Source organism: Genypterus blacodes, unplaced genomic scaffold (assembly GCF_046128005.1).
Source record: "Genypterus blacodes isolate CSIRO-AG114 ecotype Tasmania unplaced genomic scaffold, CSIRO-AGI_Gbla_v1 ptg000260l_1, whole genome shotgun sequence".
NCBI lineage: Eukaryota > Metazoa > Chordata > Actinopteri > Ophidiiformes > Ophidiidae > Genypterus > Genypterus blacodes.
The window spans coordinates 20,001-47,377 of record NW_027467053.1 but is presented as its reverse complement, the minus strand read 5'-3'; the positions used below and the strand labels follow the sequence as shown (position 1 = coordinate 47,377).

At 47.3% G+C, this 27,377-nt stretch overlaps 1 protein-coding gene across 1 annotated transcript in view; it reads right to left on the bottom strand.

Moving 5' to 3' along the window:
- Positions 1–729: 729 nt before the first annotated feature.
- The window catches only part of exoc6b (exocyst complex component 6B), a 46,077-nt gene continuing 19,429 nt past the window's right edge, over positions 730–27,377 (bottom strand). Inside the window, 4 exon segments of the mRNA XM_076171612.1 lie at positions 730–3,119; positions 4,306–4,418; positions 18,226–18,299; positions 20,876–21,017. Coding sequence (XP_076027727.1) covers positions 2,993–3,119; positions 4,306–4,418; positions 18,226–18,299; positions 20,876–21,017 — 456 coding nt within the window. The 3' untranslated portion in view covers positions 730–2,992.

Here is a 27,377-nt window from a genome sequence, read left to right as displayed (position 1 = left end):
CCTTTGGTGTCATGTACAAGCGTTAATCTAAAAGTCTTCCTCTGCACTCGTTTGGTTGTGGCGTTCTCAAGAAACATAATTCTTCATTTTCCTGCTGGAGGCGAGAACCAATGACGGGAGACAAACCGGGCAGCAAAAAAGAAGCAGCAGCAGCAACAAGTGAGGAGTGACCAGAGCAGATCACAGGGTCCATCCACGTTTCCTCTGCCTTTCCCAGATGGAAGGTGGAGGCTGTTGAGGAAGTCCAAGCTTGAACAGAGGAGAAAGAACCAAAGGAAAGAAAAAGGAAAGAGGCAAAGCGCTCCGCTGCTCCCCCCCCCTACACACACACACACTCTCTCCCTCACACACACACCTTGTTAATCACGTCCCTCACACCAGAAGCTCCTGCTGTCAGAGAGGTCAAAGGTCACTGAGATGACAGACAGAGGATGAGTTTTACCTTTGACAGCTGTCATCACGTTTAGAAAATTAGAACCAGACATTACTAATACAATAAACAATAAATTAATAATAAAATAAAAGTTGAAGTAATAAGCAGGATACTTTTGTAAAAATGACATTTCATATATCTGTAAAGATTTGCTTCAATCAGTGGTAGTACATGAACACAGAATCATTACTTTAGTAAATGCACACCAAATAAAAAAATACTGAAAACTGAGCCACAGCTGAGATCACATCTCCATGGTAACAGGAATGGCCAATAATCAACAGCAGAGACCAAAACATTTTCAACTCTTTTATTTTTTATTTGACATTTTGTCTGCTGCAGCTTTATTAGTGAGTGACTTTGTTTGGTTCGTTAGTGGTTTAATAGTCGCCAACATTTCTACTTACAACATAAAACACAGCAGCGACACCGGCTGCAACGAGAGGACGCCCAACAACGCGTACAGAGTCGCCGGTTTGAATCCCTTAAGTAGTAATAACTTGTAATGCGCCCATGAGCGGAACACTGACATATGTCCAAATGAGTCCGTTTGGATGCTAGACGAGCGGTGCTACTCCAATATTGGATTGCGTAGGATTGAATACGTGACGGCTGAACTCAAATTCCACCTTAAAAAACGACACACCGTTCTACTCGACGGTGTGAACAGAGATGGCAGCCAGCGAGACGACCAGGAAAGATGCAGAGACCTTGGAAGACCGCTGAGAACACCGTCTATTATACGACAGACACAATGCGTAGAATAAGGCCGGTATGAAGTCGCTTAAGGGGAACAAGGGGATGTGCGTCGCCGTGGCGTCCAAACACAGTGGCGACTGTTGCTTAATTGGCAGGAGAGAAAACACAGCAAAGGCACATTCAGTAACGACGGCCCCGATCCCTTACAAACACCCACAATGATACACAGCTGGGGATGGATGGTAACACTCACACACACGCGCGCACGCACACACGCAAAATGAACAAGTGTACACAAACGCACACACAGAAATCAAACACGTCGATAGTGTTTCCTCCTCCAGCGAATGGAAGACTGCAATTCCCTTTCTGACAGCTTTAATCCCTTTACAAAGCGGCAGGACCACACACACACACACACACACACACACACACACACACACACACACACACACACACACACACACACACACACACACACACCAATCACACACAATCACACACACACACACACACACACAGCTGCTTTTATTGCACCCGAGTCCAAGAAATAAGTAACGTAAAAAAAGTAACATAAAGCGAGTAGATTCCCATATTAGTCAGAATAATAATCTCATATATGTAATTTAGTGCTGTGCTTCACCTAAATAAAAACATTTGTAATCCACGGGCGCGCAAACACGCACGTAAATCCACAAAAATCCTGCGCACACTCTTGCAGAGCTTGGCATAAATTATGGAAGACATTAAGGTGTGTGTGCTTGGCATTAGTACAATGGTTCTATACATATTAGTCGTTCTAACTGGCACATCCAGCCAAATAAAAGGAAAATTAATCACTTTACAGGTTGTAGCGGTTGCCAGATTAGGGCAAAACCCCCCCTCTGTAAGACTCACTTCGAGATTTCTATGCTCGCCTAATTTAAGATCAGGCATCAGGAGAGGGGAGAAGGTTGCCAGATCTGAGCAGTGTTGTTCATTCAAGTGTTAACAGGTTGTAGCGGGAGGGGGGATGGGATGCCATGTTGGGCTGAAACCCTCCCGCTGGGGTAACATTCATTTAATCAGCTACCTTCATCTCCCTTTTCCCCCCCAGAGCCGCCCTGTTGTTTTCAGTGCTTTCTGGCTGCGGTGCAGCGGCTGGCAACCTGAATCGGAAGACGATGAGATGACCGCGGCGACGATCGACTATTGGCTAAAAGTCATTGTGCTGCAGGGCGGAAGACAGGAGAGGAAACCATAGAGGTGAGCAGGAACATGGAAAAAGGGACAAATTTTGCGCAGCATTCCCACTGGAATTGACTGAAACATTCCCACTCAAATCTAACCCCCCCCTGCAATGCTACAATTACACACGACAATAATAAGAATGCTGACAAATTCGGACAGCAACACTGCAGCTCAAAGGAGAAACCAGGAGAGGACTTCAGGTTGTTCACTTCCTCGGCTTCAACCAATTAGATCACAAGGTTTAGATTCAGGGGTGTGGCCGCGAGTTTGGAAGAGGGCGTCCATGGAACAGCCTAAACTACTTAGCAATCGGCAGGTTGAGGATATAAAAGCAAACAATGAGATGTCTCAGATGGAAGTGATTACCAATCAGATAGCAGTCGAAGATAGCATATGACAGGACGAGCAGATTAGCCAATCAGATTGCAGAGAGTCTGAAATCCAATGAGCTCGCCGCAGAGATGTTTCCCTCTTAAAACTTGTTTTGCATGGTTAATGTGTTTGTTGTTGTTAGTCAGAGTCCAATGTTAGCGTGCATAGATCAACCAAGGAGAATTGCGTTTTTTGTAGACTTTTTTTTAGCCAATGGGATGCCGGAAGTGAGCTTGCTGGCCAATCAGGCGGCTCCCTCTACGAGTGGTGCTGTGCGATGAGGTTGCGTAGCTGTTTGACAACGGTGTCGATGAGTTTCTGTCTGTCCCTGTCCGTCTTCCTGAACTGGGCGAAGACGTTGTTCTTCCTTCCCGTCTCCCTCATCCTGGAGAGGGAGAGACGGAGAGACAGAGACAATGAGGAAGAGTGCACAGAGCGGGAAGAGGAGCGACGGAGCGGAAGCAGAGAGGGTGATGTGAGGAGAGGACGAAGAGGAAGAAAGTGGAGAGGGACAGGAAAATAAGGAGGACGAAAAAATCAGCCCCACTCCCATCACACCAAAGTGCAGTGAGTACTTCATGTGATGCATTCAGGAAATACACACCAACACACTCACACACAAACTGAGGCTCAGACTAAAGAATGAGTTCAACGTTCAAAGTTCAAAGTTCAATGTGTGTGTGTGTGTGTGTGTGTGTGTGTGTGTGTGTGTGTGTGTGTGTGTGTGTGTCACAGAACAGTGGACTGCTATGGACCTCCAGGGAGTTAAGGGGCCCAGCGGACTAGACTGAGCCCAGCAGGGTGCTTCCTCCTGGGGCCACAGAGACCAGCAGGCCTGGGCCCTGTGGAGCTCTGAGTCTGAAGGGAATACGGAGTACCACTAATAAATACTCAGTAATACTTCCATGGATATTACTGATATTTGTGTTATCATCAGGTTATCATTTCTCTTTTCGCTCTTCTTTTTCCTTAAAAGCACTTTTACTTTGTGTAAAGTTGAACACATACTTAGTATTTTACTTTCTAGTATTTATTACCACGGAACAACAAAGTGAAAAGAAAATGAGGTAATTACTTCTTCCACCACAATCAGATACATTTCATTTGTGTGTGTGTGTGTGTGTGTGTGTGTTTATGATCACTGTCTGGAGAACGGCACCTATGATGATGGCGGTGATCACTAAGGATACGTGTAACGCCACAATGTGACATCATCTAATCGTTCACTGCCACCTGTGTTATTTCCATGGCGATAACACCAAGCGTGCGTTTGTTAATTCGCGAGGAGTCGTGACAGGTTAAGGAAATCTATGCGTAAGGGTCACAGAGATTGAATATTATCTCCATCACAAACACACACTTCAGTCCGCTCTGGAATCTCAGTAATATCTGAACATGCCGCCCCCCCCCCCCCCCTTCACACACACACACACGCGGTACTCACGGCTTAGTTAACCTGTCAAAAAGAGAGGGAAAAGGACCAATCAAAGAGGAGACAGAAAGAGTGAGGGAGAAACAGGAGTGTGGATGGATGAATGAAGGAAGGCATGAATGTGTGAATGACGACCCACTTCTCCAGCAGGACCAGCGCCGTGTGGGGGTTCACCCTCAGGTATTTACAGGAGGGCCGGCCGTAGTCTGCCAGGTACGTGGACCAATCCCACTGAGTGAAGAGCTCCAGCAGCTAGAGAGAGGGAGGAAGGGAGGGAGGAAGGGAGGGAGGAAGGGAGGAAGGGAGGGAGGGAGGGAGAGAGGGAGGGAGAGAGGGAGGAAGGGAGGGAGGGAGGGAGGGAGAGAGAGCGAAGCAGGGGAGAGAGAGAGAGATCTTTATTTTGTTCAGAATCAAAGAGGACAGCAGTGTTTTCCTCTTAATGTCACACACACTTTCAACTGTTGCGTAACCTGCTGCTGCCCTGCTGTATTCAAACACAAACACACACACTCTCTCTCTCTCTCTCTCGCACACAAACACACACGCACTTTCTCTCTCACACACACCCTGGCAGGCATTCCCTTAAGCAGACGTACACACTTTTTTTCTTCCTCGCCATCGCCGTCCGCACAGCACACATACACACACACATACATGCAGGGAGCCCCAGTGAACTCTGGGTAACACCAAACACACACAGATCTAGAGAGAGAAACCATATGTGAGAGAGGGATGAGAGAAAGAGCAGGAGGAGGAGGAGAGGCAGGGAAGGACTACAGAGGGATGAAGAGCAAAACCACATGTGGGGGAGAGAGAGAGAGAGAGAGAGAGGGAAGGAAAAGCGGCACAGATGGAGAAAAATGGAGAGCAGTGAGGAGAGGAAGGGCGCACGAGGCGACAGGAAGGGCAAGCAGAGACGGACAGACGAGAGCGAGCAGGGATGGACGAGTAATGGAAGCGCGCCATCAGGTGAGGTGGAAGGAGAGAGGGAGAGAGAGGGAGAGAGGGAGAGAGAGAGGGGATTTCCCCTCTGTGTTTGAAATAACCGATTATCTACGATGTTTAGAGCAACAGAAGAAGAGGTGTTTTATGATTGTTTGTTTTCCACACTCGCAGGAGAAGAGAGCCAATACAATGTTACCTTCTTTGACTTCAACATTTACGAGTTCTTCTAGTTCAGACGACATCGACGTGTAGCAAACACAGATGAGACGTGAGGCCGGTGAGGTTTCCCCACCCAGCCCTTGAGCAAGGGACTCAACCTTTCCCTTCTCCTTCCAATTTAGAGTCATTGGGACGATCCAAGTCTAGACATTTTTCCAATTGGTCGTTCACGGTTACAATGTTTCAATCGCTTCCACACACACACAGCGGTTTAATGATGGAAACGTTATGATGTCACCGTGGCATTTAGTGAGATGGATGAAAACAGGAAGTGCCTCTGATATTTACGAGGAGTTATTGGCAAAACCGCCACTTCCTGTGATTCTGGCCTTGGGACGCGAGCTGAGAGAGCAAAGACGAATGGTTGCCGTGGACTTCCTGCTCTTTCCTCTGTCCCTCCCTCACCTCCCTCCCTCCTCTCATTCACTCTGCGTGCGTGCGTGCGTTCGTCTTTCTCTTTCTCTCTCTCTCTCTCTCTCTCTCTCTCTGTCCCTGAGTTCACCTTTGAGTGGCCGGAGGTTGACCTGCTAATCCTCCCATATCAACATGCAGCAACACGTACAAACAAACACACCAATCACATGTAAACACGCATAAACATCTGCTGGGTTATTTACACAAATCAGTCCGATAATTGGGCACAGATACAGTGTGTGTATGTGTGTGTGTGTGATGACAGCAACAAATGACAAACACTTCCTCTTTATCTGCCACACCTTCACACACACACGCACAAGATGTCAGCTGAAGTTCATGAGATTTTCTAAAATGCGATCACTGTCTTTACTCTGGAATCACGATCTGTACATCTCTCGCCCCCTCTCTTTCTCTCTCTCGCCCTCCTGCACCCCCTCTCTCTCCCCTTGCCCGTCTGTCACCCTCTCTCGCCCACCTCGCCTTCTCCCCCACGCTCGCGCGCTCTCACTCACTCCATCTTCTTCTTCTCTCTCTCTTCTCACCCCCTCTCACACTTGAACCAAACGATCAGATGAGAAAGACCGCAGGAGGAAAGAGGGATGAAGAGAGCAGGCGACGAGAAGGATAAAGGAAAGGAGAGAGGAGAAGAGAGGAGGAGGTGGAGTGCAGGCAGTTTTGGGTGAACTTCAGGTCAGTAGGTAAACTTTGGATGGATGGAGGGATGGAGGGAGGGAGAGGAGGGTAAAAACAGTAGGAGAAGTGCAACAAGAAGGGAGGACAGGAGGGGAGGGGAGGAAGATAAGAGTGATGAAAATGGAACAGAGAGAGAAAAAAGGAAAAAGAAAGTACAGGGGGGGGGGGGGGGGGGGGGCCTCCAAAAAATGAGCCACACGCAAGCCAGCAGGTCCTGCTGGCAGCGGTGGATCTCTCTCTCTCACACACACACACACCTGACCCCCGATTCACCCTGTGCGCACACACACACTGAAAACGGCATGTCTCTCTCCGTCTCTCTTCACCTCTCGCTGAACTTCTCTCTCTGTCTCGCTCCCCCTCTCTCACCTCACCATGACCTCCCCGCGCTATCGCTCCTGTCTCCTCACTCACTCTCCCTCTCTCTCTCTCACACACACACACACTCACTGATTGCTTCCTCTTATTCTTCTCTGGGACGATGAGAAAAACAAAGTGACGCGTTAGCAACAGATTTCTTGTTTATTTTGCCTCATTTTTCGCTTTTCTCCCCGCGCTATCGCTCCTGTCTCCTCATTCACTCTCCCTCTCTCTCTCCGTCTCTCTCTCCGTCTCTCTCTGCGCTCTATTCACCTTCCTTTTCTTTCACTCTTACACCATTCTATCCATTTTTGTCCTTTAACTTCTCTTTCCTTATCCTCTCCTCCTCCCTCTCTCCTCTCTTCATCCCCACTGGCCTGTCGGTTCTTGCTCTCCTCTCCTCTCCTCTCCTCCCTCATCTTCCTCCCCCATCTTCCTCCCCCTCTCCTCTGTGTGTTTAGCCGAGTTGTTAATGGTTATTCCGGCTGTGGGCAAGATTTATTTGTTTGGGAACGTTGGGGAATTGCTGTGTTCCCGTCATAATGGCCAAAAGACAGGGTCACCCAGAATTCATCATGTTTATACTACGTGTACACACACACACACACACACACACACACACACATGCGGCTGTTGCGATTATGTAACATTTCCGACCCTAATACGAAAGGAAAGTTCTCATCAAGATGGACTTTTAAGTAACTTATCGATCCTATTATCTCCTCCTTATCCAGCCGCTCCTCCCCCGACTCACTCGTGAACGTTTACAGGCGATAGGTCAAAGGTCACTAAAAGCAGGGAAAGTGGTTTGGACCAGCTCGGCACCTGTCTGTCTCCTGAGCACATTCTCTCTTCCAACCATCCGTCACCCATCAATCACCCCTCCGTCACTCTCGCCTGCACTTTACAGAAATGACTGACGTTTATGTGCCGACCTTTCACCTCTTCTGAACCTTTTCAAAGTAAAAGCCTGGTTTTCTACCTGTCCATCGTCGTCAGTCAAGCGACCCTTCGTCCCTTCACTCCGTGCCCGAATCTGTGCGAGTTTGACATTCGAAGGTCACGCGGAGAGCAGAGGAGCCACACCGACACCTGTCAATCAAGCCAAGCGCTCTTTTCATCCTCACCCATCCGTGCTTCCATTCATTCCCTCTGACAGGTAAAGAAAAGGGAAGAGCATCCTCCTCCACTCCTCCCTCCTGTCCCGTCCTTTCCTCTCTCCCTCTCTCTGAACACAAACAGCACTCGTCTGTCATCCCTCCCTCCCGCAATCTCCATCCTGGCTCACTTTGCTTACATCCCTCCCTCCTTTTCTCCCTGCCCAGATTGAAGGGTTGAAAGGTCACAGAGAAGAGCAAAAGTGTTTTCTTATCGCAGTGGGGGGGAGGGGGGGGGAGCCCAAGACATTCTTTTGACACATGCCCGTCAAAGTCAGGGCGGTCAGCCACGGTTCACTGGGACAAAGGTCACAGAGGAGCAGGACAACCACACTCCTACCTTATTGTATATATGTGAATTCAACAAGCTGGTCAATAAATATGTTGCTGTGAGATTGATTCTATTGCAAATAGATCAATCGGCTTGCATCAGGAACATCCCATCAGAGCAGGACAGAGCGTTTCCAAACAGCTCAGATCTCAACAGAAGCTCACCGTTGACCTGAGGGGGCCTAGGGATTTAACACTTAACCCCGGGTGTGCTCTTGACCTCTGAAAGCAAAAGGTTAAAGGTCATTCCTCAGGGGTTATCTGGTGTGATGTTACGCAGCTACCGGCACTCTCCACACTCGCTGGTCCTCCATAGAGCTTCAATCGCGTCAAACCGATCTGAAGTTTTTAAACAAACTCCATCAGAAGGCAAACCTGACATTCTCAAACGCCGACCGTCTTATCGTGCCATTCTTCATCACGGAACCCGAAACTGAAATTTTGACCCTGAGCCAATCTGACTGAGCCTGATGTGAACAGACAGTCACGTCACACACTCATCCACTATGATCTCACACACGTTTTTATTCTCTGCCTAACATCTGCTGCAAAACACACATCTTCTGAAACGGGGCACACATCAGCGCGCACGTCCACATCACACACAAACACACATACACACACACTTGCGCTGAGCGGCTGAACAGAATCTCTCCATCTGAGCTATGAATGGAATGCTCCACATCGCTTCACAACGGGGGAAACTCGGTTTTTTTTGGTGGTGCGGCAGCCAAAATCAAATGAAAAGCTTGTGTCTCCCGTGCGTCTGCCTGTGGCCTCGTTCCTACGACCGCAGCGCGGCGACGCCAGGAACCGCAACGCAACACTGAGTCCTGTACGTTGCTGCGTAAATGTACATACTCTGCTTCATTCATCACGGCGGGCGGACGGCTAAGGAAAGGTAGAGACGCACAAACCCCACCACTGGTGCTGGCAGGGGGGCGTGAGTGTGTTGCTCAAGAGCACATCAGCAGAACGGATGCTTGCCATACATGCGGTTTCTATCATGAATTCCCATCCTGCGATATCATCATTCCAACCAGTAACAGAACAAACGCTTACATAAGGAGACGTGCACATCTGGGTAATACAATAAGTGAGCTACAGATAATTACAGATCATGACTAAGCATCATCTACTGCAGGGGTGGGGAAGCTTTTTCCTATCGAGGGCTGTTGTGATGGTTCCCCACCCCCCACCCCCTACTGTAAAGCCAAATGTGGGTAAATGGAAGATATTATGGTAAATTCTAGAACCCAGAAACCAAAGTTGCCTTTAATTTAGGTCACTTTGACAGCACAACCCTGTTAAATGTAGAAAGTGACTGAACTCCCCTTGTTATTTACATACTCCTTTTCACTCTCTCCTCCTTGGTCCGTCTCACTTTGCTCTCTCTCTCTTTTCCATCCTCCCTCGCTCGCTCTTTCGACAGTGGTGACAGAAGTTGCGCGACCTCCTAAAAAAGTGAGAGGGCCTAAAACGGAACGAGCGTGGAAAGAGAGAAAAAAGAGAGAGAAACAAAAGACGAGAGACGCGCGCTGCCGGTTCAACCAGGGGTCTCTGCTGTCAATTAGACACTGCACAGACGGAGAAGGGGAGAGCGAGAGACATAGTGGTGCAGAGAGAGAGAGAGAGAGAGAGAGAAAGAGAGAGAGCCCGAGAGGTAAAATGAGAGAGAAGGGAGAAAAGTCAAAAAGAATGATTGGAAAAATATTACAAGACTGCAGGAGAAAAGGGGAAGGAGAGAGTGAGGGAGGTCAGGCGGAGGGTAACTCGACGTTACGGAGGAGGAAGAAGGAGCGAGTGAGTAACAGGGAGACGATAAACGAGTGCAGGCTGAAGTCAGAGGGGCCTGCTGGGAGCTGCACTGTACGCTGATAGAGCAAATAAAGACGGAAGAGTCCAAAACAAACAGAGCTGGAAAACACGCCGGCGTTTAGCTCCCGGCACAATTTAGACGCGAGCACTTTGTCCAGAGGTCGCGGCGGGTACGCTCACTGTTAAACGCACGACCCGTTAAACAGAGTTCACTTTGGGTTCTAACAACTTTACTCACTGCAACTTCGCCTCCAGAGCTCAAACTTCCTTCATCACTTTAACAACAAACTTTAACCTGAAGACATCTAAAGTTCTTTCTGCCTTTGGATTATTTAATTTTTCAAAACTGTATTTACAGCAAAATGGATATTATCATGTTTATTTAGACAGATATCATTGGATTGAACTTAATCATTAGATGGTGTTGATTTGGGCATTTACTAATTTTCATCGACACACATTCCATTTTTCTGCAGTCTATCTGGATTCAGGTAGTGTTTAAATATCAAAACGGATTCATTCATTTTTAAATAAGCCTGTTCAATTAGCAATAGAGGAACAGTTGTTTATTACTTTATTCATTTTGGGGGGAGGGGTCAAACTTTTCTTATGAAACTATACAAAAGGTAAGCGAAAAAAAGGCCATAACTGACATGAACACACACGCATAAGGTTTCATATTCTTTCCTCATCACGTTCTGCAAACAAATATTCAACTGCAACAGAAAACCAAAAGCTCAAAGCTTTCACAACAGCCTGAAATGAAAGATGTCTCCCTCCGTCTGTTCCCAACAACCCCAAACAGGAAACAGTTGAAAGGTGAGAACTGTTTATGGGGTCTCTTTGGTTTGACCATGGAATGACCGCAGTTTCTCTCTCTCACACACACACACACGCGCGCACACACACACACACACACACAGGAAGGGGTGTAGATGTAGATGCAGGTTGTATCGGGGAGACTGACGGAGAGGTCAAGACTGATAACGCAGAACAATGACCTGACCAGGTCACCACATGGTCATGTGTGTGTGTGCCTGTGTGTGTGTGTGCAGTTACATATATATGACTGACATTGTGGTGGTTTTAATGCATACAGTATGTGGGGATATGTAAGAAAGTGTAAGAGTGTGTGTGTGTACGTGCAACTTTTTCTATTTCTGTGATTGAATAAGTCAAACCTATTTTTTAATGTGTGGGAGGCGTTTGCACACGCGTGTGTTTTTGCCCCCCCTCCCCCTCCCCTGCTACACTGACCGCTAGTTGACCATGAGTCGGAAGCACCGACCGGCCACTCCCACCCTGTCCAATCAGGTCACTCGGTGGCTCTGTTGCTGTGACCACCGCTTGACCTGTTGTCACGCCGATAAGTTGGCCGGCCACAGACAGGACAGGAAGTTGAGACAAGGGCCAAGACACACAAAACACACATACACACACTGGAGTATTTCACTCGTGCACTGAATGCATGCATACACACGTTGACTTTCTTGGAACAGTGACCTCAGCAGGACCACTGACCACATCATCATGTACAAGCGGTCAAGTGTGTATCGAAATAAAAGCTGTATGACAGGTGAGATATGAGGGAGGGGAGGGAGGGAGGGAGGGAGGGAGGGAGGGAGGGAGAGAGAGAGAGAGATTTTAGTGTCTGTGTGCGGGCAAAGGCCGTCAAATGCATAATCCTAATGTGGGCATCCAACACAATGACGCATTTAAAACTGTCTCTGTGTGTGTCTGTGTGTGTGCGTCTTCGCGAAAGGGGAGTTACTACATTTTGTTGGTCCACTTTGTTGTACTTTGTACCAACTCGCATTCTTTCTCTCTGTGTGTGTGTGTCCCAATAGATCGGCGGGGTGAGCATTTAGATGTCCGTCTGCTGCTCATCCTCCTCTCGCGCTCTTTCTTCTCCTCTCATCCCGCTCTTTCACCCCTCTCTGCTCGGCCCATTCATCCCCCCTTCTGCGAGCGGTCAATCGGATGAAGGGAAGTGTCAGCCTCCCGAGGAGAGTGAGAGAGAGGGGGGGGAAGAGAGAGCGCGAGAGAGACCACCCTGTACGTCCGTATCACTTTCACCTGACTGCACTCTTTCACGCTCTATCCCTCGCTTTCTGCTCGCCTCTGTCCACATATTCATGCATTCATGTCTTTTTTCCCCCCTCCGTTCAAAAACTGGCCAGAGCGCTCGTCCGCTTCTTCATCCAGCATCTCGTTCCCTCCGCTTTCCAAGTTTTCCATCTCCTGTCATCTTTCTTTGCACTCATTCATCCGCTCTGTCGCTCACACTCCCCCCCCCCCCCGCCCCCACCCCAGCTCCTCTGTCCTATTCGTCGTACGAGTTCCCTTCGTTTGCATCTTTCCGTTACGATCTCGCATTTTCGCCTTTCCACATCTGCCCCGAGTTGAAAGGTTCATCCCAAATCTCGTCAGCAGTCCCCGAACCCGACCTGTCTCTCTCTCTCTCTTGCACACATACACACACACCAGCTGTCCCAACGTGACCACAGGACTTAGGAATGCGACAGTAGCAGCGCTCCGTCTCCTCCTCGTTCTCCGACCCCGTCTATCACTTCCTGTCCTCCTCCTCCTCACCTCTGCCTGCCCTCCTCTCAGACCCCCTCCCTTGTTTTTGTCCCATTTCCACACGTCTCCGTCTCCTCCCTTCATCCCATCTTTCCTCACGCCGTTGCTCTCCGTCCCAAAACTGCAGGTATACTCGCCAAGAATCCTTGACAAATGAAAAAGAATCCTCTCAATTAGGCAGCGGTTGAAGCGCCTTGCAGCTGGACTTACTAAGTTTAACTTGGATATCGAAGGTATTTTAGTAGTCCTTATTGTATTTTGAATGCCTGATTCTCCCAAACATAGTCAAGTAACTTATTACCTGTCCAACATGTGTAAATATACTGAGGTCTACACAATAAATAATACTGTGTACACAAAGCACTAGGAGGAGGAAATTGAGAGAGCGAGCCAAGCTGAACTACATGAACCAAACTCAACTAACAATAAACTGTGAGATCGTAATTTGAGCAATTGTTTCCTTGTTCCTTCCTGTTGGTGTCGGGCGACTTGAGGGGGAAGCAAGCGCGCTAAGTAATGCGCGCGGCGATATGAAAACACTCGGCTCCAACAATAAAGAGTGAGTGAAGGCTTCCTGTTTGCCGTGACGGATCGCTTCGCTCCGTGGAAGTTGTTTTTCTTGAGAAGCGACGGCGACGCGCGGGGGAAGCGAGCCCCGACGAGCGCAGACACACAGGAAGAATCTGAAGACGAGGAGGGACAGACATTGTCTCGCGGAAAGCTGAAGACACACGGATTTTCCAGGTCTGAGACGTAGCGGCGGCAGGTCAAGCAACGTAGCCAGAGATGTCCCTCGCCATGTCCTTCAGCTGCTTCCTGGGAGATCCAAAGATAAGTCCAGACGAGCACAAACTTGGAGAGCCTCCAGAATTCCGCAGCTGTGTCTCATTTAATAGGACGGTTTTCATTTCCAGACGCCTAATGTCAATGTCGCGATCAAACCAAACCCAAAATTTGTATTATTTCTCGAACGCAACAAAGAAGACAAATGACTTAAGAGGATTTCAATGTTTATGTCGATGTGTGTGCTTGATATGAGCGCCTGTTAAACTTCCAAATGTTTCAACGGGAGTTTCAATGTTCTTCAATGACGCGTTGGGAGTCGGGAGGCCGAGCCCACTGAGGAGCACAAAGGACGCGGCCTTCAAGGAATGTGTCCCACGGAATGTGACGCGCTGTGGATCTTACCCGGAATGCCTGAGAGCTCCTCCATTGGCTCCTCTCAATGCAACTCATCAATGGTTCCCTGTTATTATTATAGAAATAACCGCAGATTTTCCGACTTCACTTACAGTTTCCTGTTCTGTCGCCATTTTGGCTTCTTTATCCTTAAAGCAATTTGGGCTGAAACTGGAAAGCGGGAGAACTGATAAAGAGGGAGTTTTAAAGGTGGAATTAAGTGTGTTTGGTGGAGGTGTGGCTCCATACCTCCCTCTCCTTCACCCGTCTCCACTCCTTTATCCAACCATCTCTCCCCTCTCTGCCCCTCTCCTCCTTCTCGCAGCCTCGTTAGTCTGGGTTACGAGGAGGTGAGATGGAGGTTTGCTCTCCCACTGGGCCTCATCTCATCCCATAGCCTGTCTATTACCTACACACACACACACACACACACACACTCAGGCCAGGCAGAGAGGAAGAATCTGCTGTCCTGTCACTGGATAATCGCTAGTTGCTACGCCGGTCAATCTTTTCACACACACACACACACACACACACACACACACACACACACACACACACACACACACACACACACACACACACACACACACACACACACACACACACACACACACACACACACACACACACACACACACACACACACGCACACGCACACACGCACACACGCACACACACACACTTTGAGGCGAGCTGTTGTCATGCAGTGACATGTTGCTTTTGGCGAGGGAAGCTTTGTGAAGTAATGCTGGACGTGCACGCACACACACACACCAAGCGCCAGACAGAGAGGGCAGACGGATTGAAAGCAAAAGTATGTGGAGCGTTAAGTGGAAGAGAGGTTCAAAATTGAGCAAAAATGAAAGAGGAAGATTGTGGAACAGTTGGGGGGGAAAACCATCCAAGAGAAGAGGAGGAATGAATGAGAACAAGAGGAAAAATGGAGGAGAAGGTAGAGAAGACAGAGACGCAAAGAAGTTAAAGTTCAATAAACGTGAGTGTGTGAGGGGAGAGGGAGGAGGAGGAGAATGGAGATGACGTCCAAAAAAGAAAGCAAAAGAGATAGATGAATGGATGGAATTTCACTGTCTGTGGTCAACCAAAGGAATGAAACCGGGACCAATCAATGACAGAGCGCACACACACACGCGCGCGCACGCACGCATACACACACACACACACACACACACACACGGCTGAAGGTGGAAGAATGCATGCCTGGCATATGAAGGAGTGGAGAAGGGGATGAGTGGAACTCTACTGTTGCAAGCGGTTTTCTGGGGGGACGCCACACCACAAAACACACACATGCACAAACACACACACACACACACACAGGGCCAGCCAAAGGTTTGAAGTAACCACAGACTTCTGAATGTTCTAAATATAGGAGGATTGATATGATCTGTGGAAAAGGGGCAGCCTTGGGAGCGCTCACACACACACACACACACACACACACACACACACACACACACACACACACTAACACACACACACCAAATTATTGAGCAATTGCGGCGAACAGGAGAAAGCTGCTGACAGCAGAGATAAGCTTGTTACGGTTAATCAGCGTTTTTCTAGAACGTTCTTAAACCAGTTTGGCATATAAACGTGAAAATGCTGCAGCGTGCTGACAAACACGCGGCTCAGCTTGAAGATGTTTCCCTAGACTGAGGATACGTGGCGTGGAGATAAACCACGACGGGCACGATGGCCGCTTACATCATCTGGATGCGGCCCAGATCCTGATTGGACCTCAGTGGGCGGAGCCTTACTCTAGTCGAGCCCATGAGTCCTCGTTGTGCTGTATGCGATTAACTTTAACACGCGCTTCAGCAACAGATTCACGTTTACAGCTACGGCTACGGCTACTCACGACTCAGGCGCCTTTATGAATGAGTACAGTGGAGCAGTGTTTACGTTTTTCAGTTTCCAAAGCTTCACAGTTATGAATTCTACAGTTTTTAAAATCAATAACAGTGAATTTAATTTTCGCGCAGCTTACAGTTTCCCATGGTAACAGACATGAAGTGTAATGACATTACAAGCAATAACAAATCGGTGAAAGGATCCTTAAACATCCTCCTGTGTGCCCTGTGTGTGTCCATCTAACTCTGTGTGTGTGCGTGTGTGTGTGTTCTGAGGGAACTCCCGTCTCGGCCCTGTCCCAGGACCCCGGAACCTTCCAGAACGCCGAGACCCGTCCCCACAACAAACGCCCCCGTCAGCGTGATTTATCGGCCATTCACTGCCGGGTCACACACGCGCACGCTCACAGACACACACACAATGACGGTGGCACAAACACACATGTACCCCCGAACCATGAATACACACAAGTTTATGAGTATTTATGAAATCACAAGCGCGCTGCAAACACACAACAAAGCTGACCTCTAACACACACACACACGGACACCCACACAGACACACAAAGATGCAGATGTGTACACAGATATTTGGTATGACGGGGGAGGGGGGGCTCTTTTGATAGGATAAGAATAGATAAAAAACAAAAGGATGATAGAGAAAAAAGAAATAAAGGAGCAAGCGCGGTGAATGACTCCAAAAGGAGCGAGGGAGCAATGGAGTCAACCGATTCTGATCAGCTAAAGAAAGCCCAAATAGAAGGTAGGGGGGTTTAGGGAGGGAAAGAGAGAGGGAGCGAAAGGAGGAGGAGAAGCAGTGGGAGAAGACGAAAGGCGAGAAAGGAGGAGATGAGATGGAGGAAGAGGAGGACGAAGCGAGCGCTGGGGGGCGTCACGGGGGGAAGATCAGGGGGGAGCTGAAGTAAACATTGATGCCGGATGAATGCAATTTTTTTCTTTTCTTTCTCCCCATCTTCCCCCCTTCCTTCTCCTCCTCCAAGCCAGAGAACAAGAGGCACTGCATCATCCCGACAGGCGGAGAAAGAGAAGAGAGGGAGAGAGAAAGAGGGATTGTGACGGAGGGATAAAGGGCTATCCGTCTCTGTCTGTCACCTCATTCATCGTCCCCTGCTCCGTCCTGCCGGCCCATCCGTCATCCGCTGTCACACACACACACACACACACACACAAAAAATACAGACACACACTTTCCACCCACTTTCACACACTCAACAACGGCGATGACAAACACAAGTGCTTGCACACAAACACAAGCGCGTGCGCACATCGTGGACGGGCAAGCGGACACACAAACCTTCGCTCCCTCTCCGCCCTGTTTCGCAGCGATAGAACACACACACACACACACACACACACACACATGCACAGCGCTCAGCCTTACACACACTCAAGATCGGCAACAAACCCACACAGGAAACACACGCTTTCACACAGTAAACTCCGCAAAAACTCAAGCAGTCAAAGACACACAAACAAACACACACGTAAGACACCAAGACACACAAATGTACCCACACATGCGCGTGCGCACAAACACTCGCAAACACTCACTCAGTCACTCACTCCGCCCAGCCTCCCAGATTCTCAGCCTGCCGTCCAGTTCTGTCCCTCCTCTCACTGGTTCTGGTCCATTTTTTCCCAGGAAGCCCAGTAAACAACCAACCAACGTTTCTCAATATCAGGTCCAGGAGACTCAAAGTGACCCCCAAGGTCTCATAAAGGGGTCCAGAGCTTTCAGCATGCAAATAATGACAATTAAGGATAAAGTATCTATGTCTAATTATTTTATCTTGTGAAGTTTGTGTTTAAAACTGTGTGTCAGAACTGGTTTTGCTGGGTTTCTCTGCGTCTGTGATGCTATGATGTCAACATGTAACAATGTGAATTTACCTGCCAAAACATCCGTGTGACAGCCAGCAAACGGAGCCTTAAGGGCAAAGTTTTGACAATGTAAATGAAGAATATGAAAACCTGAATAGTGTCACTTTAAATCAATCAATCAATCAGTGCTTTCACCTGTCGACTTCATTAATTTGTGTCTGTTTTATTTTGTTGCTGCATTTTTAAGAATTTTTCACATTAGTTTATGATTGCTTGGGGATAATTTTACACGGAAAAAAACTCGAGGTCAAGTCTAGATGTTTCGGGGGTTGGAGACAAAGGAGGGGAAGAAAGAATAGAAGAGGTAAAACAGGAGGAAATAATTGAACAATCTACGAAGGAACACAAAGATTAAGGAAACGTTGAGAAGGAAGTGAGGTGGAGGGTAGCTTCATGTAAACACCTCAAAACAAATCAGAAAACCAAATGTGAACGAGGAGAATGAGTGGGGGATGGGAAGGGAGGATAGAGGAAGGATGAAAAGGACGTGGGTAAAAAAAAAAAAAAAAAAAGATAGTGGAGGAGAGGAAAAAAAAAACAGAACGGAGGAGAGAGAGGACCACGAAGGAGACAAAGACCTACTTGTCTCAAGTCACTGAAGGCCAGAAGCAACGTGTCACCCTGGAAGCCTGCGACCGGGCCGGCTCTGGCAAAACCTGTGGGAAAATACAAACCCGCCCCCCCACCGCCCCCGGAGAGAGGGAAGAGAGGAGGAGGAGGAGGAGAGAAGGGGGGGGGGGGGGAGGGGGAGAGAGAGAAACGGAATAATAAAAGACCTGGTCGGATTCGCTATGCATCAGGATAGATTGGCAGACAAATGACAGCATGGGGGGGAGGAGGAGGAGGACAGGGTGTTAGAGTCATGTTGCTGGGCCTTGATGTGTGTGTGTGTGTGTGTGTTGCAAGGCGACAATGTGTGTGTGCTTGTGAGAGACAGATTTGTTGTGTTTGTGGGTTTGAAAGAGTGCAAATGTGTGTGCGAGTGTGTGTCTGTGTGTGTTTGTCTTGGGCTTCGCCTGCATGTCTGAGACAGTTGAGGACTGTTGGATTTTGAACCCAGGGTGATGCCTGCGTGTGCGCGTGTGTGTGTGTGTGTTTGTGTGTGTGTCTGTCGGGGTCATACGGAGTGTGAGCTGGGGTCTTGGCGTCGGTTGGCCCCCGTAAACAAGCTGACTGGTATTTTGAGCGAGGGAATGAGAGAAAGGAGGAGAGCGGCGGAGTGGCGAGAGAGTGGAGGAGGAAAAGGCCTGTAGCTAATCTCTTTCACCTCAGGACAAACCTCACACACACTGTAGGGCACAGATTACACGCCTGCCATCTTCACTGACCCCTGGGAGCCACACACAGACACATACACACAGCTATCAGCACCCAAACCTCCCTTCTTTATCTGTTCCTCTTCCTCATTCTCCAAGTCTACCTCCCTCTCTCCAGGTCTACCTCCCTCTCTCCAAATGTGTCTCACTCTCGGATTCTTCCTCCCTCTACAAGTCGACCTCCCTCTCTCCAAACCTGTCTCACTCATTCTTCCTCCCTCTACAAGTCTACCTCCCTCTCTCCAAGTGTGCTTCTCTCTCTCTCTCTCTCCTTCCCAAGTCTACCTTTCTCTCTATACCTTCCCTTATCTGCTGCATCACGTTGCTCTACCATGTCTACTCTCTTCACTCCCCTCTTTTACCTCCATTTCACCCTCTTGTTTTTAAACCCCCCCCCCCCCCCGGCTTCTTTCACTTCTTCGCCGGTAATCTTTTTCATTTCATCTGCACCTCCCTTTCTTTTCATCAGTCCCGATCCTGAAATCCCTCTTTTTATTTAATCTCTAATCCTTCTTTCTTCTGCTCTCCCTCACTTCCTCCTCCTTTCAGTCTCTCCATTGATGTTCCTTTAATCCCTCCTCTCATCCTTGTATTCTGCTTTTTTCTTCTGCCCTTTTCATTCTTTCTTGTCCGCTCATGCTTTTCATTTTTTTAATTTCGCACCTCCTTCTTTTCATCCCACTTTCACGTCCCCTTTTGTCACTCGCCCCTCTTTCTCCCCGTACCCCCTTTCCTCCATTTTAACACTTTCATAATAACCCACACTCAGCATTCTGAAACACCTCCAACCTTTTTTCACACACATTTTCATCGCTCCATCTCTTTCTTTACTTCTCTTCATGTTTACGTTGTTCGTTCCGTCTTCCACAGCTGCCCTTCCTTCTCTTTTATGCGCTCTCGCCATTTTTCACTCTTACTTGTAACCCACGTGAATCCATCGGTTCGGCTAGTTATCCTCTTCCGTCAAATAAAAGCGCTCGATTCCCTTTGCTTTCTGCCTCCTTTCATTTATTTCTACCCAATTCTACTCCCTAAAAATTGTATTTCACACTTGTTCTTGTCCTCTTTCTTACCCTTCCTCCATCAAATCTTTCTATTTATCTCCTTTGCTTTTTCTTCTCCACATCCATATCTGTCAACCACTGCTTTTTGTATCTTCCCCTTCGTCGTCCGTGTTTTGTTTCCTCTGCCCCCGACAACATAGCTCTGTGACCTCCTAACCCCACCACTGTACTGCACGCATGTCACTGCGCATCACGTCACACACACACACAAACGAATGTAAGAGCCTTGATCTTGAAAAGCCAGCGCCAACGACTCCTCACACTCTTTTCCCCTCCTTCCTTTGATTCCTTCACTCTACCTCTTTTTGTGTCTCTTGGGGAGGGCAAATGCAAGAGGGGGAGGGGGAGAGGGATGAAAAGAGAAAGAAAAGAAGGATGGGGAGGAGAAGAGAATGTAGAGAAGAAGAAGGAGGGAAGGAAGTTGGATAGGTGAAGGGTAAGGAGAGACTGACAGAGGAAAAGGGATAAAGAATAAGGGACAAGGAAAGAAAGACGTGAAATATGAAAGACTTTGCTTACACCACATGCTTCCCCCTGGGTTGTGGCATTGGTTGTTTTATAGCGCCCCCTGTGGTTTTAAAGGCAAAGTGTGCCTGGGCAAACCCCGACTTCTGTCTCTGCTTAACACGCTCAATTACAGAGTCTTTCGCTCGTGGATATGTTTGTGTGTGTGTGTGTGTGTGTGTGTGTGTGGAGGTGGGGAGGAAATGAAGGGAGGAAGAATGGCTGAGGATGAGAAAGGAAATGGAGACAAATGATGGACATGAAAGGAAAGGGATGGAGGGGAAACAGCCAACGGTATAAATGATGAATGTGTGAATTTGTTGAAGATGAAAAAAAGTGCAGACTCACTCTCGCACTCGTGGACGTCTGCGTTGAGCTGCTGCAGGGCTCCCATGGAGATCTGCCTGACCTCAGGGTCCAGGAGGAGCTGCAGCAGGCAGGTGGAGATGTGTTTACAGGCCGACATGCAGGCTGTCTGAGCCACCTTACCCTGAGAGAGAGAGAGAGAGACGAGGTGCGGGGACAGAAAGAAAGAGAGGGAGGGGGGGCAGAGAGAGAGACAGGGACAGACAGAGAGAGAAAATGTTAAAGCCCAGATCATTCATCGCTCCGTCTTTCAGTCAATCAGCTGTTAGTCAGAGGGTAGACGTGGCTTTCAACTGTGTTTTTGTGTAGGTGGCACCGCGTTTGCAGCAGCTTTTAGTAAGTCACCACTTCTTTTGATTTATTTCGACCAAACTTACACAAGACAAAAACACAACAAATCAAAACATGAGCAGAAACATTTTGGCTTTACTGATATACTACAGAACAAAGGGGGAGACACACACACACACACACACACACACACACACACACACACACACACACACACATTTAAGTAAATAAACTGTGCTGCTTCTTAGGTGCAGTCAGGATGATGAAGTAGCATAATAAGAGTAAAAGCAGCGGATGAGGAAGTACATGACAACGCATTAATACAGAAACCCAAACACATGTTTGTGTGTGTGTGTGTGTGTGCACGTGTGTGTCTGCATGTGTATAATGTGAGACGAGCCGTGGCCTTGATCTTGACCTCTATGTCTGCATTCCAAAAGAATGAAGCAAACGGATGAAAAGGTGAGGGGGAAGAAATAAATGATTCTGAGAGAGGGGGAGAGAGGTAAAGGGAGGAATCAAAGAATTAACAGCAACAAGTGAATACACAAGTGATTGGATCATTAAAAAGGGTACAAGGGCCTGACTGCCTGATGGGCTGTTTGGGACGCCTGATCCATCAACCAAAAGATCTGTGAGTCATCATGTCATCACATTCATCTCTTAAAGGTTAGAGAGTTTCTTCAGTTTGAGTCTCACAAACATATTTGATTTGATCAATACATAAATAAATGGATATAACAGAGATATCAACAAACATGTCCGTCTCTCCCTTTGGGCACAGAAAATAACAGGAAGTAAACACAACAGAAAGGCCTGTCTGACACAGCTTTGATGTGTTAGTAAGCTACTGGCTCACACACTCACACTCGCACCTTTAAGTGATTAACAATAAACACCAGCCCTTCCGTTGCAGCTCTGCATATCTAATTACCTTCATTAATCACACAATGAGTCTGCGCACACACACACACACACACACACACACAGACTAAATTGAGTAATTATGCTTAATGTTTAGTTTTTAATGTGTGTGAGCATTTGTGTGCAATCGTAACTGCATTGTGTATTTACAGTTTACAGCTCAGCAGTGTGTGCGTGTGTGGGCGTGTGTCATTTTGGGTGATCCATCAAGCTACACAATGCAACGCAAAAACTTTCTTTTAAAGTTTTTTATAATCAAACAAAAACACAGGACTTTTCATTTTATCATCGATCAAATCCATCTTCATATTATAAAATAAACCCAACTACAGGAGAAAGACCCCATTGTATGTGTGTGTGTGTGTGTGTTTGTGCATGTGTAGCGTCTGGAGCATGGTTCATTCACCAGGCAGACACACCTCAAAGGAAAAGTCTAATTAAACACACGGCGCACACGTGCAAACGCATATGTTCAAGAGACGCACACCTACGGCTGGCCGGATATCCTCCAATACGATCTTGGCCTCTGAACCCCTTGACACACACACACATGCACACAAACCCACACACAGGGTCGACGTAACCTCAGGGGTCAATTATCATGGGATGTGATTGAGCGTGAAATGGGCTAATTCTATTTACATGTCCTGAGCCTGGGCTGGCTGACACACACACACACACACACACACACACACACACACACACACACACACACACACACACACACACACACACACACACACACACACACACACACACACACACACGTCCATTTGACAGCAGTTGCGTTGTCTTAGATTTCAATACGGACAACTGGGAACAATTAGCCTGAGGCGCACAGGAGGGAGGGAGAGAAGGAACAAAGAGGCGAGGGAAGGAAGGAAGGAAAAGAGGAAGACAATAGCGGGAAGTAGGTGAAGAAATAACGATATAGGAAAGAAAGACAAATAATAAAAGAAAGGCAATAAAAAGGACAGGAGGACAAAGGGAGGACAAAGAACAAAATGGAGTGATGGAAAGAGGAAGGAACAAAGAGGGGAGGGGAGGATAGGAAGGAAGGAAGGAAGGAAGGAAGGAAGGAAGGAGACAATAGAGGGAAGTAAGTAAAGAATTGGAGAGGAAACAAACACCTGAGGAATGAAAGAAAGGCAATAAAAAGGACAGGAGGATAGAGGGAGGACAAAAAACGGTGGGATGGTAGAGGAAAGAACGAGTAGATAAAGATGAAGGCAAAAGGAGGATGAGAAAAGAGTGGAGGGGAAAATGGCAAGGATGGTACGAGCACCTCTCTTCAATCCACTCATCCAGCCCATCTTCCATCCTTCCTTGCTTTTCTGCTTCCTAAATTTTCCAAACCTCCAAGTCTAGCCGCCCCCCCCCCCCCCCCCCCCATCTCGCTAACGAGACACGTTCATCAAACAGCTCGTTAAAAGCTACTCAGCTGCTAACGGCTGAACAAACACAGCAGGAAGGAGAGAGGAGGAGGAGGTGAGGAGAGGAACGGGGTCAGGCAGAGAGGGAGGAAGATGACCAAGAAAGAGGAATGAAAGGGGGAGGAGGAAAGACAAGGAGGAGTGATGAGAGGAATGCAGACGGATGAAAATGACAATTCTCGGGAGCTAAAGGTTCCTTTTTTGGGAATTTCAGGGTAAATTTGGCTCCAAACTGAAACCACCAATCATGTTTCAACTCTCTTAACTAAACGTTACATATATAATCTGACTGTGTGTGGGCAAACACAGCACTGTAAACATCCATTTTCCAGCCGCCTGGTTCGGTTAGCCTGAGCAGCTAACGCCATCGGACCTGACGGGTTGTTTATGTACGCTGTGGCGATCAGACTGAACTGGAATGTACGTCAAATTCGCAACAAATACTCAAAAAAACACAACTTGGGATTGTTTTCATATATTTTGGCGGGGAAGCGTTCCACATCTGAGAGTGTCCGAGTTCCTGTTTAACCAGAAACTTACAAGTAAATGACTTTCAAAGGACATTGACAAATTTGTTCTTACAACCGTGAACTCATTTGAGATGGTTTAGCATAGAGGCGGGCTGTCTTGCATTTACATGGGACAAGTACGAGCTGGAACCTGGTGTGATTTAGGAATTCCCTCGGACGGGAAAAACACAGTATGTAATGCTAACAGTGGTCACCTGACAGCCTTTCAACCTGCAACCACACGACTAATACTGGCAGGTGCAGCTTTCAGGTAAACGTGGTGGACTGAAAGTACAACATGTCCTTCTGGACTGAAGTAAACTTACTTCAGTACACAGAGTTTCACTTCCTAAATCCACAACTTTTTCATAAGTTTACTGTGTTGTTATAAGTAAAGCAAACTCTACAACTACAGTGTCATTGTAAACTAAACTTGTTTGGCCGGTGTTGAAGAGCCTAGAGGTGATTCACAGTATCTTTATTTGAAATCTTTTTCCTACGGTGACGAGATCACTTGTTTGATCTTGAGAGGACTTTGGTTTCATCTTGCTTCAGTAAATATATTGATTACCGTACAATAAGACTACAATCCATCGAGATCTTAAGAAAAATTAGTTTGTAACCTTGGGGAAACACGTAACAATAATCTCTCGCTCTGCTCTAGCAAACATTAGCTACATCACAATCATGATCGCAAAACAGTGCCCTATATATATATATATATATATTTACAGTATATATATAACAACCTTCACTGGTCGGTTTCTTAAACAATTTAATTCTTAGTTATAGTTTGACTTGTCAACTTGTCAGTATCAAGGATTTCCATGACTTTCCATTACCATATCATCACTTTCCAAGACATTTCCAAGCCTGAGGAACACATTTTTAAATCCCACATCTTTTCATCATCTAGTCTATATTTGACTGGAATTCACGAAACAAACTCCAAAGATGGTCATGGAGATTGGGCAGACTTCTTCTACTACTTTCACTCTAACAAAGTCCTCTAGTTTGTGTACATACTGTCTAAGGGCTCCATCCACTGGCAAAAGGTCTTTACTGCAATTGAATTAACCAGCAGGGGCCAGGTAAATGTCGCGGCAGCATCTGAGTTCATCTTAAAAGACTATTCAAACAAAAACATCAGGTACTGTCTGATGAAGCCTCATTGGTTGCACAGCACTCCGCACACAATATATGTGATCGTTGTGAATCTAAAGTCACGCGGGTTAATGCGAGCGTGCATCACTCCTTTGTTGTCACACATGTGGTCAAAGCTGAAGGGTTAATGAGGTCAGCCAAAAAATAAATTAAACAAATCACACGGTCACCACAGCAACCCAGGTACTCACCGGTAAGGTGGCATGTTCTATGGCTGCTCCCTACGGTCAGAAACATAAACCCAAACATTTAGCAAGCAGTAATAAACTACAAGGTGGAACTGAAGGAGGAGATGAAATGTTTGATCCCTGTGAGGAAACTGAAGGAAATTAAGTTCCTAAATCAAATCACAGCAAGAACTTTGGCAGCGTTTTCACCTCCGAGCGGAAACTACTGGACACGGCGGGATGATGCCGATCTGGTTTTAGCTGGCGCTCGCAGCGTGCTACAGCAGCCGTCCTGGACGCAAGGGAGGCGTCGCTGCCAGACTTTTCAGAACATTGATCAAGGAGCTTATGAGCTGTAAAATTGGTGCATTGTGGTCAGACTGACTTCCAAAGTTTCCCAACTTTCACATGATTATTTTCACTCCTGGGTTCCTGTTCCATCTTTAAATATGAGCTCAATTCTATTAAGAGCATTTAGGACAACAATCGTGTGTGGAGTACTCATCCCTTGAACTTGTAGAAATTGAGAAATGTGAGCCTGCTGAGCTTTTCCACTTCACACATTTGCTTCAAAGTAGCCACATATCTTTTAAAGCACACACGCGCGCACAGGCCAAGTCTTGCTAAAAACACTGCTGCGTCACGGTGAGCCTGCACAACGCAAGTACGGGTGACGGGTCAGTGAAAGATCTGTGCATGTGTGTTTTCCTTGTTACAAAACAAAGTTCCTTTGTAGTCAGTCAGTCAGACTCTCTCTCTCTCTCTCTCTCTGGCCTCATTGGCTTAGAGTGGTCGTCTAGGAATGGGAAGGTTCCTGGTTCGATTCCAGGCTCTCCAAGAGTCTCTCCAAGTGTTGTTGAGCAAGACACTGAACCCCTAACTGCTCTGTCCTATCTGTGCAGGTTAGTAGAATGCTGAACAGGTGAATGTGATGTAAGCGTCCATAACCCTTCACACATTCTGGATCACTCTACTCTGTTCTATTGTATTGAAACACACACTGATACTCACTCACTCACACTCACACCTCACTTTTTATGCTAGCAGCTTTCTTGGCACAGTTTTACAGACAAATCATATTGCAGTGTTTCCAGACTTGCTGTATTTATCGATTAAATTCGATAACTTTCTAAGCAAACTTTATAACGACTCCTGCAAACTCCATGGTCGATTTTGATTCCCAATCATTTTTACAACAGTACTTTATCTTTTATATGGTCTCATTTTATCCGCCTAGAATCACCAATAGAATCTTATTCAACGCCGCGTAAGTCGACTCTTTCACACAATCACCTCTGATCTTGCAGGGTCATACCACCCAGCTATTTAGATCCATAACATCTGATCTACTTAGGAGGCCCGGGCTCTCTGCGAGTGTGTGTGTGTGTGTGTCGGGGTCATGTCCGGGGCTAGTGGGGGTGTAAGGAAAAGCTTCTTAGAAGTGCTGGAAAACACTTAGCTCAAGCACCGAGTGTGTGTGGCCTTATGGCCCGGCGACCTGCACGGACCCAATCTGTGTGTGTGTGTGTGGGTGTCTGTGTGTGCAATCTCCTTAAACTGCTCACTGTGTGTGTGTGCGTGCGTGCGCGTGTGTGTGTGTGGTTCAAACACTTCTTGTTTATGTGTCCTGATATATCTAAAAGCTGGAAGGCGTTCTAGACTGATCAGCAGACAGATTCTACATTAATGTGCAAATTTAGTACAGCAATTTTCACAACGCGCATCTTCCCCACATGTCCTCCAAAAATGTCTGCAAGGTGCAACAGCTGCCTGGCCTAGAGGAGCTGTAAGAAGTTATCATCACCCCTGCCATGCCAATCCGTGTGTGTGTGTGTGTGTGTGTGTGTGTGTGTGTGTGTGTGTGTGTGTGTGTGTGTATATAATGTCATTAGCAGCGGTCTGTAGAGTCAATATCCAAAGCCAGCGTGTAATCCTGTGCTGCTGACCTGACCGGCTCACCCTTTAATGAGCTTAACCAGCCGCATGTTAACGATCT